At 40.7% G+C, this 14,422-nt stretch overlaps 1 protein-coding gene across 1 annotated transcript in view; it reads right to left on the bottom strand.

The window, feature by feature from the left end:
* TERT (telomerase reverse transcriptase) overlaps nucleotides 1-14,422 on the bottom strand; it is a 192,456-nt gene that overhangs the window by 31,295 nt on the left and 146,739 nt on the right. Inside the window, exon 14 of the mRNA XM_089655257.1 lies at nucleotides 11,598-11,722. Within this exon, the coding sequence (XP_089511383.1) occupies nucleotides 11,598-11,722 (125 nt within the window). The remainder of the gene's footprint in view (nucleotides 1-11,597; nucleotides 11,723-14,422) is intronic.

Genomic DNA, 14,422 nt, shown 5'->3' with positions numbered 1-14,422 from the left:
CCTAGAGTACAGAAGGAAACTGGTGCATTTTGTCCAGGGAATTGTAAGCTTTGCAAGATGTGGGGCTAGGATTTTCATTTAAAAATTTGTAATATTAACTAGAAAGCTTATTGGGACCCAGGCTGACTATTGAAAAAGTTGAATGTCCAGAACATGTAGAATGAAGGCCCCATTTCAATAGACCAATGGCAAGTCCGAGGAATGTGTTTATCAAAGTTATGTAAGAGGTCAGGATTTCTATATCAGTGATCTCTTGTATACAATTGCTCTGCAAGCTTTTGAAGGTCAGAACACCAATATCTGCCCATTGTTTTCCATGGCTATGAAAGTAAATGGAGGGATCTGATATAAAGGGGGGAGCACTTCGAATTTTGAAGTGAAAGGAGGCGGGGATGAGTGTTCTGATGTGAAAGGATGGAGGAGGAACGGAGGACTCTGATGTGAAAGAGTGGAGAGGGACTGAGAACTCAGAGAGTGGAATTAAGGACTCTGATGTGAAAGGGAGGGGGACTGAAGACTCTAGTTTGAGAGGGGGAAATGAAGGACTCTGATGTAAAAAGGATGTTGGGAACTGAGGACCCTGATCTGAAAGGGGAGATAGGCAATGAGGACTCTGATGTGAAAGGAAGGGGGGAGGATTCCACTGTTAAAGGGGGAGAAAAGAGGACTCAAATGCAAAGGGAGAGCTTCTGATGTGATGGGTGACCCCATTTTAGGCTGAAAAAAAAAAAAAGTTAAAAAAAACTGATGTAGACCATGTGAAATTGAATCTTTCAAAGAGGTCTCTTTGCTGTGTGTAAAGTTTCATGGCTTATACCACCCCTATCCATTCTAGCTTCTGCTTGTCAAGCCAATAGGTTTCAGTATTGCAAGAAAGAAATTCTGTCAAAATGTCTTCCCCACAGTGGATAAGAGGAGACCATTTACCTTAAAAAGGATAAGTTCACCTTTTAGACAAAAATAATAAATGCACTTTATTAGTTTTGTCCAAAGCAGCCTGGAAAGCATTGCACCAGTGATTAGTAGATTGCTGATGCCATGCAGGTCTCCTGCAGACCTGTCGGAATATCTACTTGCCGTACGGGATGTATGAGCAAGCAGATATACTGACAGGAAGCTTCAATGAACTACCACAGTGCTCCATAGCACTGTGCTATTCATTGAAAAATACAAGCCCACAGCCGCTAAGGCTGTTGGGACTTGTAGGCACTCATTCAGAGAACACTGTGAATGAGTGACACGGCTGTGTGGGTGGAGCCCCGCACGGCTGCGCTGTTTTCAAATCTGACAGATGGGAAACTTCTCCCCATACTATCTGTCAGAGGGAGGGAGGGAGGGGCAGCGGCCGCGGTTGCAGCTATGGGTGCATGTTACATGTTCCACCCGTTTTCAGTGTGGAACATGTAACATGTTCCAAAGGTGAACTTATCCTTTAACATTACATATACATTTTTGACCACAGAATGTCATTTATATATCTTTTGTGGTATGGTCTCTGACCTCTTTGCCAAAGATAAACCCTACCCAATTATTCCTCACATAGTCTGGTTGAAAAGAGACACAAGTCCATCTAGTTCAACCGATAAAAGGGGGGAAAAAATATACAACCCCATATACACAATCATATACCCACAGCTGATACAGAGGAAGACAAAAAACCCAGCAAAGCATGATCCAATTTGCTACAGCAGGGAAAAAAAATCCTTCCTGATCCCCCGTGAGGCAATCAGATATTTCCTGGATCAGCTTCACCAATAAGTGTTAGTATCCAGGTATATTATGTACATTTAGGAAAGAATCCACGTTTGTTTTTTTTTTTAAAACAATCTACTGAGTAGACCAGAACCAGCTCTTCAGGGAATCTATTCCATATTTTCCCAGCTCTTACTATGAAGAAGCCTTTCCACATTTGGAGATAAAATCTTATTTTCTCCAGACATAAAAAGTGCCCCCTTGTCCTCTGTGATAACCTTGAATAAGTGAATAACTCCAATAACACCAAGTTCACTTTACGGACCACTTATATATTTATACATGTTGATCATATCCCCCCTTAACCACTTGGCGCCAGCCGAACGCAAGTGTGCGGCCCCCCGGCGTCTGGGTCTAGATGCCGAGTGGCTGCACATTTTCGTTCTATTAAAAAAAAAAAAAAAATAAATAATGTGCTGAGAGCGTGCGCCCTGCGTGCTCCAAACACACGTGTCCGGTACTCACGGAAGCGTCCCGATCTCCTCTTTCGATCGGGACCTTTTCCGATCATGTGACCCACATGACCCTAAACCCCGCCCTGCCACCCGGCTTCTGAAACCCTTAAAGGGCCGGGAGTCGCTGGTGCCAAAGGATTCATTTCCTGTTCTCAAGAGAGAATAAATTCAGTTCCTCTAATCTTTCCTCATAGCATGTCTCTTAATAGTGTGGTTGACCACCTCTGTACTTTCTCCAGTTCCCCAATATCCTATTTGCGAATTGGTGCCCCAAAGTGAACTGTACGTCCTGTATAGAAAATTCGACTTTTGCAAAAATCAGAGCATGGCTGAATATGGTGATTTGCCCAATAGAAACTGAGTGTAGATTGGATAGATCCTTTTGGGTGAGAAAAATGTAGTTGAGTCTAGAGAAGTTAATGTTAGTGTGCGAAAAAAACAAGTAGTCCCTATCAATGTTTGCCAAGTGTCTACAAGCAACAAAGATTGCAGTTTCCTTTTCATGTACTATAGCGGTTTCTAAGGGAGGACTATTTTTTGGTGCAAGACATCCAGAAGGGGGCCACTAGCGAAAATAAAACCTCCTCCCACAATTAGCAGTCATTCTGCAAAGGTTAACAATTTGGAGACCACTTCACCTATAAAGTCCGCTTGGTTGCTGTTCAGAAAGCAGACATTTGCAATAGTGACAGATGTGTTAATGGAACCTTCGACAAATAGAAATCTATCTTCTGGATCTTTTAGGATTGCACTGACATTATATTGCTCTAAATCAGGAGTGCTCAACCTGTGGCCCTTGGAGTCCTCGGATGTGACTCTTGACCTCAAACCAGGGAAGCGTACTTCTATCATATCCTGCATGAGTTTTGGTGCACCACACCCCCAAGATAATAAAAGTCTACATCAAAGCACAGCTGACCTGCAGGAAAGCTGGAGGAGGAGGAGAGGCGACAGGGGCAGCATATATAGGAACCGAACCTCTCCATTTTCATCCTTTAACAGCTGAAAGCCGGCTTCTCCTCCTCACATTCAGTGGCTGAGGGAGTAAAATGTTCATTATGCTATTCAAAATAAAAAATTAGAAATTCTAAACCACTTAATTTCATTGTGGCCCATGACCAGTTAAAAAACCACTTAAGTGTCCCTCGCTCTTCAAAAAGGTGTTCTAATTGGTGCATATGGATAGTGCCCCATTTCTTTTTGTTAGATGGGGAGGAGGTGTGCATAACTTAAGTGAATCAAGCATCACAAATGTAATTGTGTCATGTTTAAAATGTGTTTTTAGGACAAGTGCAGCAGATGTGCCCTATGCATTCAATTCCCTCAGAACTGATACTCTCCCTCTTTTAAGGGAGTTGATTTTTATTCCACATTACCTTTTCTGCTTGTACAATGGTACATTTATATCCTGTGCTTGAGTTGTGGGGAGGGGGTTGTAGATGAATCTTGGGGAGCTTTTTCTCCTCAAAAGGAGATAGTTGTTACTTTGTAAAAGATGACAAGCACAGTAATAACCTCAGCTCAAGGGCATATTAGATCCCCTGTTCATAAGTAAACAGACATTTACACTAAACAAATCAAGAAGATTGGATCAGGTCCCCAGTTAAGCTTCCATTAGGACAATGAAGAATCCAGGTGACCTGTATTGTCAAGTCTGGGTGGAGAGAAGATGGGAGGCAGGGGAGTCTGAGCTACATCCACATAGGTTAGGTTGTAGCTCAGTTGCCATCCACAGCAGCTGCAGATTGTCCATGCATCCACCTCCTTCCACCCAGACGGAATTAAACACAATAGTGTCTCTTTGTCAGAATCACAATCTACAACAGCAAAACAGATAACAAAACAGAAATCTGAGTAACCTCAGAAAACGTTCCTCCTTGGAGTAGGAGTATGTCTGAGCCTCTCCCAACCAACAGTGGGACTCAACCCCAAGAGAACACAGAACAGAGCTTCCACAACACCTTTTGTCATTAAAAGTGCATGATCAAAATCAAAACACAGGTAATAAACATAGCAGAACTATATGCATACTATAACTTCATGTTAACTTAAGAAAACATGACATGTCACTGCGTGTTCCAAAGTTAAAATATTATAAATGAAGCAAATAACCCATGTTCTTAGTTAACCTTTTGGTAACTCCGTTGCTCAAGAAATAAAATTTTAGGAATAGTTGATCCCACTCTGGGCTGCAAGGGAATCAAAGAGGTTTAATGGTAAAAGAATCCATCTTATTGGGGCAGCGTTCGTTCAGGACTTAAACTCATCCATGGTACTGTGGAGATGCAGATGTGTAGGCAGTCTGCTCTTAAGGTGAATGTGCCCAGTGAAGTTGGGCACATTTATAAAAGGGAAAGGGGGAATCGGTTAATTCTGAACTAATTTTCTTTAGAAAATAAGAAATTTCATACGTTTTGTAAATTGATAGTGCCACCACTGATTTAGAAATTTGACCAACCGAGTCTTCAAGTGCACAGGTTGCTACAGAAAAGAATTTTAGTGGCCAAGAATTTTCTTTTCTTTCCAGGTCACAGCTCATGCTCGTTTCTTTTTCGACTATATTTATTGCAAAATTCTCCCATCATGGATTAGAAATTTGTTTTTCCAAAAATTTCCAACATTCCCGATCACTCAAATTCAATGGTCACACGAAAATCAGCTGTTTCTATGATCCACTGGTGGTGCGAAATTGGAACAAAAATTCTTAGAAAGAATTTTCTTTAGAAAATCTTTCGGAATTCAACCCATCGATGGCCAGCTTTATAAAGGAGATCTGCAAACTTCCTTATGAATTCTCAGTGTTTAACAGGCATTAGTGTATGTCACCATCATGGGAGCCTAAGGGGGATTTTGATGGCAGACTCTGGTGTTTTCGTCATTTTTAAAGTTAAGTGGTTGCATGGAGTGTGCATGAAAATGTGCTTTGTGTAATAAGTTTGGATGGTATCAGTAACAACCACTTACCCCCTCCTACATAAAGGCAAGATGTGATAACTTTTTCCAGTCAAGTGCATAGAGAACTAAGCTCTGGGCAACAAGGTAGATTGGGATCACTCTCTGAAGAGAAAACAGATCCTCTGTGGGTATCTGAGGTCTGTTGAACATTGGTAAACTTCTTGATGGTGGTTTCAATGGAGAGTCATCTGGTTGCTGTATTCAATCAGTAATGTTTCTTCTCAGGAAGCTTGGATGGGTTGGTGTCAGGCTACACACGCTTTGTAGGGTGTAGGTCTTTGTATCATTCTACTGTAAGATGAATAGTATGTCACATTGGGCTTAGAAGTCTTGTAATTCAGCGGGGGTTACCAGACTGAACACCCAGCCATGTTTTGTAGCTAACAAGCAAAAGAGAAACTTCCATTTATCAGCAAGGGTCAGAGGGCCCACCTGTTTTGCAATGTAATTTGGCACAGATCCTGAAAGAACTAGGTCATGTGACCTTCAAACATAACTGAATACTGTGTTTTGGCTTGCTGGGGTATCTCATTGTTGAGAGGAAACCTTTGTAGGCAGCAAATACTCACTTGTATGCTTGTGGGTTGAAGGGACCTGACTAAGTCACTGGGAGACCATGCAGGCCTCTCTAATAGATGAACACAATAAAATGCAGTAACAAAGTGAGCGCTCTCTAGTAAGCAGCTAAAGCACTCAAGGCAACCAATATAAAACCTTGTCAAAGCATAAAATGGATAAGTGCAGCGCTAAATAACTTGAAATTATAATGATAGTTTGTCCAACAATAAAAGAAAGCAATAAAATTAAATTGTCAATAGATGAATAAATGACCAAGATTTTCTAAAATAAAGGTGACAGTCTATGCAGATATAAAGGTGCAGAATCTCAGTAAAATCCAGTAGTGGTGCTCTGAATAGTTTGGTAAAATTACGCACTCACCAGATGCATAATGTAAATACGCATTATATGAACTAGTAGAGGTCTCCTTTAAGGATATGGATCTGGTCTGGGACAGAGATAATCCTCCCTCTAGGTGAGTGATGTTGTCTGGAGCGCACAGAGAAGTATAAGGATCCAGCTGACCGGAGATCCCATTAAGGGATGGATAGGTGCAGATGCCTGTATACAGGAACTTCCTTCTCTGGAATCTTTAGATGGCTGGATCAGGCAGACTCTATGGATAAATAGCTCCTCGAGACAGAGTATAAAGAGTGCCCATAGTGTAGTATATTAAAGGTATAATTTATTAGATGAATTTGCAAATTTCCATAAAATAAGTAGAATTAAGCAGGGTTAAAACAAGCAGCGTTAGGTAATGGACTAACCGTCCAGTAAGCAAGATGGCCGCTGGGCCTCCATGTGGCTCCGGCGGCGTGACGTCACGGCGTCTTGGCCCCTCATAACGCGTTTCGTGCGCACGCACTTCTTCAGAGGCGGTAACCAATGGCACCATAACGTTAATCTATTGAATTTATAGGCAAGACGGCGTGTGCGCATTACATCGGCGCGATCTTGCCATAGCTCAAAACATAGCAGATATCTGCGCGCATGCGCGGCGCCATTTTGCCATGGATTTTAGAAGATAAATAATCATATGTGCCGGCAGAACATGTTACTAAGTCAGGTGTCTGTAAATAAAATAATTATTACGAGGCAACAAGTGATTGATGCCCCAACGAAAAAGAGGTTGGCAAAAGCGACTGACAGGGAATTAAATATATGAAAAATATTATATTTATATATATATATATATAAATAAAAATAAAGGGGGGGCAGTGCATGTACAGTTGTGTTCAAAATAATAGCAGTCAGACAAATAACCGGATCAATCACTGTTTTTGGTAGAAATGATATTTTTACATGGCAAATAATTTACTATCAGGTGTAGCAGAGTAATAGAAATCCAACATTCATGGGATTATCACACAGTAGTGACAAGTGCAGTGATTGATCAGGTTAGTGATGTCTGACTGCTATTATTTTGAACAAAACTGTATATTTATTTTTTATCATATTTTTGTCAATCACTGTTTTTGGTAGAAATGATATTTCTACATGGCAAATATTTCCTAGCAGGTGTAGTAGAGTAATAGAAATCCAACAGACCCAACAGTCATGACATGCATGCTTCTGATTTTGTGTAATTGAATCACTAATTGAAAGGGGCGTTTTCCGAATACAGTACACCCTTGGAGTGGTGTAAAGGCTTGCTTGTTTGAAGATCTGTGTAAGTAGGTTTTTAGTTTCTTTTAAATCAAATAAAAGGTTTTACACTATATGAGTCTCTCTTGCCTCACTGGTGACCGTATTGGAGAGCCACTACTGGAGAGACACCACGGATACCATCTATTGCTGAGGCTTACCATCTATTGCTGAGGCTAGCCAAGAGGAGTGAGTTGCACCATTGCTGCCAGAGGGATCCACCTGTTATCTGGAGGAATATTCCATTTACTACCCAAGGCTCTTTGGTCCCTAGGGGCCTGGGCAGGAAGGTGAGGGGGCACCCCAGCCATAGAGGATTGGCACATTGCAGTTCACACCTGCATGAAGTCTGTGTGATACACAAGGACACTATTCACCATTTTAGTCTTGTCACTTCAATGCATGATATTCTCATAGTCGTCTACTTCACCCCACACTGATGTCAGTTATATGTGTCTAATTTTCATTGAACCGCTTGTTTGCTATTATAGCGCCGTATTAATTGGTTTATATTTTAGTTGATGATTTTGGTGCTGTGGCTGTGGCACCTCTAATACAGGCTGCTTAAAGTATCTATATTTATATAGTGGCGCAGGAAATTTACTTTTAACTTGACTCAGCCAACAATCAGCTCCAGGAAGATGAAAGAAGGTGTAAAGTTCCCTGTGAGTACTATTACAATTAGAAGACGCCTATGTGAAGCCAAGCTATCTGCAAGAAGCCCCCGCAAAGTCCCACTGTTGAAAAAAAGACGTGCTGAAGAGGGTACAATCTGCCAAAGAGCACATTGACTGGCCTAAAGAGAAATGGCGCAACATTTTGTGGACTGATGAAAGATTGTTCTTTTTGGGTCTAGTGGGCGGAGACAGTTTGTCAGACGACCCCCAAACACTGAATTCAAGCCACAGTACACTGCGAAGACAGTGAAGCATGGTTGCGCAAGCATCATGATATGGGGATGTTTCTCATACTACGGTGTTGGGCCTATTTATCGCATACCAGGGATCATGGATCAGTTTGAATACATCAGAATACTTGAAGAGGTCATGCTGCCTTATGCTAAAGAGGAAATGCCCCTGAAATGGGTGTTCCAACAAGACAACGACCCCAAACACACCAGTAAACGTGCAACATCTTGGTTCCAGACCAACAAGATGGATGTTATGGAGTGGCCAGCCCAACCCCCGAATCTTAATCCAATAGAAAACTTGTGGGGTGACATCAAAAATGCAGTTTCTGAGGCAAAACCAAGAAATAGAGAAGAACTGTGGAATGTAGTCCAATCATCCTGGGCTGGAATACCTGTTCACAGGGGCCAGAAGTTGGGTGACTCCATGCAACACAGATGTACAGCAGTTCTCAGAAACAGTGCATATACAACCAAATATTCATGAAGTCATTCAAAGGAAAGCAAAGTCTTCAAACATTTTTCAGTTTATATAGTGAATGTTTGAGTTTGTAAAGAAGAAAACAAACACTGCGATTTTTTTGAACAGTCTAATATTCACTTTTCTTCGATTTTTTTTTTTAGAGGAACAACACAAATTTGATCTATTTTTCTTCATGTTTTGATTTGGAATAGAATGTGTCGTGTTCCCAATGCATTTGTGTGTATGGAAATAAAAGCTATTAGAAGGATTTTGAGCTTTTTTTCCATTTTTTTTCAACACACTGCTATTATTTTGAACACAGCTGTATAAGATGATAGTGCCCTAAAACAGACCTCTTAATACCAAAGAATGACGCTTGGAACAGAGGAGGAAAGATAATTAAAATTCAGTCTTAATAATGATATTCTAAAAATTGAAATAAAAATAGTGATATATAAATCTATATATATATTTTTTTTGTTTTATTGAAGTTAATAGTTGATAGTGATTTTAAGCTATAGTTTTAGAATACCTTTTCCTTTTTATATATTTTATACCACCTTTTGTATATTTTATACTTATATTTTTCATATATCTGGTTGTTTCGTTCCATTTGAGATTTTATATTTTATGTGATTGATTCATATTCGTATTTTATCGGTCTGTTACTCATAACATTCGTTTTTACATTCGCTAATTTTTGCCGTGGGTTTTTTAAGTCCACATTTTCATTTTTATTCTGGATTACGAATTTTCCTATACTTGTTTTTACAGGCGTTTTTTTAAAAAAAAAAAAATCAATTTTTAATTCCCTGGCAGTTGTAGTTCTTTTGCCAACCCCTTTTTCGTTGGGGCATCAATCACTTGCTGCCTCGTAATAATTATTTTATTTACAGACACCTGACTTAACATGTTCTTCCAGCACATATGATTATTTATCTTCCAAAATCCATGGCAAAATGGCGCCGCGCATGCGTGTGGATATCTATGTTTTGAGCTATGGCAAGATGGCGCCGATGTAATGCGCACACGCAGTCTTGCCTATAAATTCAATGGACTGACGTTATGGCGCCATTGGTTACCGCCTCTGAAGAAGTGTGTGTGCACAAAACGCGTTAGGAGGGGCCAAGACGCCGCGACGTCACGCCGCCGGAGCCACATGGAGGCCCGGTGGCCATCTTGCTTACTGGACGGTTAGTCCATTACCGAATGCTGCTTGTTTTAACCCAAGTTGCAAATCCAACTAATAAATTATACCTTTAATATACTACACTATGGGCACTCTTTATACTCTCCCTCGAGGAGCTATTTATCCATAGAGTCTGCCTGATCCAGCCATCTAAAGATTCCAGAGAAGGGAGTTCCTGTATACAGGCATCTGCACCCATCCATCCCTTAAAGGGACCTCTGGTCAGCTGGATCCTTATACTTCTCTGTGCGCTCCAGACAACATCACTCACCTAGAGGGAGGATTATCTCTGTCCCAGACCAGATCCATATCCTTAAAGGAGACCTCTACTGGTTCATATAATGCATATTTACATTACGCATCTGCTGAGTGCGTAATTTTACCAAACAATTTAGAGCACCACTACTGGATTTTACCGAGTTTCTGCACCTTTATATCTGTATAGACTGTCACCTGTATTTTATAAAATCTTGGTCATTTATTCATCTATTTATTTTATTGATAATTTAATTTTATTGCTGACTTTTATTGTTGGACAAACAATCATAATTTCAAGTTATTTAGCGCTGCACTTATCCATTTTATGCTCTCTAATAGATGGCTGAAGAAGTGTTTCAGCCCTGTCTGCATTTGGGCAGGTGGGAATGATTTCCCTGATGTTTAAGCGCCTCGATTGTACTGGTTCTTGATGTGGCTGTCCATTTCTAGCAGGGTGTCAGTATGCCAGGCCTTGTAGGTCTCTACATTATGTAGGGCTCCCTAGATAGCTGCAAATCAAGGTGAATGCTGCTTTGTTTGGGAGTTGGTGTATGCAGATGGTACTCTTATCCAGAATTGCTAGCTGTTTGAGTTTTTGCAAACATGGGGAAGATTGTGAATTATAAGAATTCTAACCACAATTATCAGGTCGCAAATAGTGCGCTCTTTAAAGCTTTGCAGGGGACAATGGTACTAGGAATCCTGTTCTATGATGTCAGCTTTACTGCAAGCCAAGCCACACACCCCAATTTTGTCTTATGAATTATTTGTGCTAACATTTTATCACCTCAGATGCCAACGGGACTGTTGAGGGTTTCTTGTAAGAACTAAGAGGGTCCCCATTTACAATTTGAACCAGGTGTCTGGATTTTAAATTAAATGTTAGGTGAAAAGTTTAAATTAAATTTAACTGAAATGTTACTTCATTCCCACCTTATCCTTTTCATTTAAACTATCCCTTTCTACTGGCATTTCCCCTTCCTTGTCAAATGGTTATAACAACAAATACTCAAAAAAACCTCTTGGAACCCTTCAGCCCTGTCTTGCTTCTTCCCTTTAAATCAAAGTAATTGTAACTCAACACTAGCAAACTCTCTCTCTAATTTTTTCAGCCAATCTTTTGCTCATTCTTCTTGTGTTGTTTTCAGCCTTTGACACCGGTAACCATTTGTTGCTACTCCACTCTCCATTCTGTAGCTATTACAAATTGTGAAGCTCCATGGTTTTGCTCCTTTGGCAGATGAAAACATACCCTTGCCTACTCACCATAAAATTACATTTGCAGTTATTTAATAGCAAAGATACTGCACTTAATGGAAAACAAAGTTGCTTTCTTATTATTTATTTGCCAATATATGTATGAATTATAAATTAAATTATAGTAAATATAAAATTATTTCAGTTGCTGTAATGTACCTTTGTTCTTGGCTTTAAAAATGACGTATAAACATGGAGCCGTTTCAGAAATCACAGTAAGAAAAAAAGATGGATTGTTTTTCACTCTTTGATTAAATGGAAGCTGTAAAACACATGCATGGAACCTAGAGTAAAAACAGGTTTGATAATCGTTATGTAAGAATTCTACCAATGGTAACCTGATTATCTCCACGGTATGATACGTAAAAATTGCAAATTGGGTTATAATGTTCAAAAATTACCTTAAAGCGGAGTTCCAGTAAAACTCTATTATTATTATTATACAGTATTTATATAGCGCGAAAAAGGTTTGCTCAGCGCTGTACATTATAGTGGGGGACAGTACATGAGACAATACAGTAACACAATACACGAGGGGTTCAAGGGCCCTGCTCTTTCAAGCTTACAATCTAGGAGGGAGGGGATAGTGGTACAGGAGGAAGTGGCTGTGGGGATGGAGTGGTAGGAGGAGTGGAGGAGATTGGCTGTTAGGTGAGGGTGGGGTAGTCTTCCCTGAAGAGATGGGTTTTCAGGGTGCGCCTAAAGGTGAGGAGGTAGGTGACAGTCTGATGGATTGGCGTAGTGAGTTCCAGAGGATGGGGGAAGTCCTGGAGAAGTCCTGCAGTCGGGCGTGGGAGCAGGAGACCAGGGTGCTAGAAAGTAGGAGGTCTTGTGAGGAGCGAAGAGTATGGGTTCGGTGGTATTTGGGTATCAGGTCGGTGAGGTAGTTTGGGGCAGCGTTATGAATGGCTTTGTATGTCAATGATAGTAGTTTGAATTTAATGCGTTGGGCAATCAGAAGCCAGTGGAGGGAATGACAGAGGGGGGTGGCAGAAGCAAAGCGGTTGGTAAGGTGGATGAGTCTGGCCGCTGAGTTCAGGATAGACTGAAGCGGGGATAGCCAGTGTTGGGGTAGACCGGTGAAAAGGGAGTTGCAGTAGTCCAGACGTGAGATAATAATGGAGTGAACGAGTTGTTTAGTAGTGTTTGGTGTTAGGAACGGACGTATTTTGGAGATGATGCGTAGGTGGAGCCTGCATGAGTTTGCCAGCGAATGGACACGGGGTTGGAAGGACAGGTTTGAGTCTAGAGTGACACCTAGGACTTTGGCTTGTGGGGTGGGACTGATGGTGGCGTTGTTGGTCGTGATGTAGAGGATGGGGGGCGGGGGGGGTGCAGGCTGGGGGGAAAATTAGGAGCTCGGTTTTGGAAAGGTTCAATTTGAGGAAATGGAGCGACATCCAGTCTGATATGTCGTTCAGTAGGTGGGTGATATGGGCGGAGACTGAAAAAAACTTACATACTCAGGTGGAAGCAGTCAGGCGGCTACGCTGCTGCATGATTATTACCACACACCCCCCTAATGTAGCCTACCCACACATGCCCCCCGATGCTGGCGGGTTGAGTTGAGAGAGGATAGTGGACACACATCCATTCTCCTTCCCTTGTTGACCTTTCAGGTCAACCTGACACTGTTCTACCCAGGAAGGAATGTATTGCAAAGTGATCTGCACTGCAATACATTTAGTGGAGCCCAGAGATCTTTTAGACCCTGCATGTCTCATTAAAGAGAAACTGTCACCAAAAATCATCACATAGGGGACTTTGTGACCCTATGTGACGAAAAAAATTATTTTTTTATTTAAAAAATAGAAAGCTACATCCAACCACATAACATCCCCCCCTCCACCCCAAAAAAATTTGAGGCCCCCCACATACACGCACGTACGAAAGTAAATACACATGTCAGAGCCACCTATGAGTAAAAATGATTGTGACACACGTTACATAACGCCAGAGTGAGAGCAATAACTCTACATCCCCCCTAAATCTCTTTTTCTCAAGAAAGAATAAATTCAGTTCCTCTAATCTTTCCTCATAGCTGATCTCATCCATGCCTCCTATCAGTTTGATTGCCCTCCTCTGCACTTTTTTCAGTTCCCCAATATTTTTTTTTGTGAACTGGTAGAAAAAAACTGAACTGAATATTCCAGATGAGGTGTTAATGATTTGTACAGGGATAAAATTATCTCTCTCTCTCTGGAGTCTATAACGCTTTTAATACGAGAGGATTTGTCTCGCTTTGGAAACCGCAGCTTGGCATTGCATGCCATTACTAAGCTTATGATCTATCAGAACTCCCAGATCCTTCTCCACCATTGACTCCCCCAGATGTGATAGTTTGACTGGCAATTAGTCATGCAATAGCATACCCAGATGAATTTTAAATATATATTTTTAGACAGATAAAACTTTCTTTTGGTTGCATTTATTGTCCATTGGGTCTTGTATTTAAGAACCACTGGATTTTTTTTTCTATGTAAAAGGAAAAAACACCAAATATTTTGAAAACAGTACATATTTTGAAAGTAAAACACACCCATAAAATAAACCCTTTTTGAAAAGCAGACACTCCAAGGTGATTTTTTGCCACAGCTAGTTAAAAATGAAGAAATAAGCTGATATTGAAGTGGTTAAAATATGAACATTGGTAATGGTGCAATAGATCATAGCATCACAAGTCATACACAGTGAGGGGAGGAAATTAAAGGATTAATGTACTGTTCACATACAGTCAGGTCCATAAATATTGGGACATGGACACAATTCTAACATTTTTGGCTCTATACACCACCACAATGGATTTGAAATGAAACGAACAAGATGTGCTTTAACTGCAGACTGTCAGCTTTAATTTGAGGGTGTTTACATCCAAATCAGGTGAACGGTGTAGGAATTACAACAGTTTTCATATGTGACTCCCACTTATTAAGGGACCAAAAGTAATGGGACAGAATAATAATCATAAATCAAACTTTCACGTT

Source organism: Staurois parvus, unplaced genomic scaffold (assembly GCF_062004578.1).
Source record: "Staurois parvus isolate SC_StPar_1 unplaced genomic scaffold, SC_StPar_1.0 ptg000829l, whole genome shotgun sequence".
NCBI classification, from domain to species: Eukaryota; Metazoa; Chordata; class Amphibia; order Anura; family Ranidae; genus Staurois; species Staurois parvus.
This window is presented reverse-complemented; position numbering and strand designations above follow the sequence as displayed.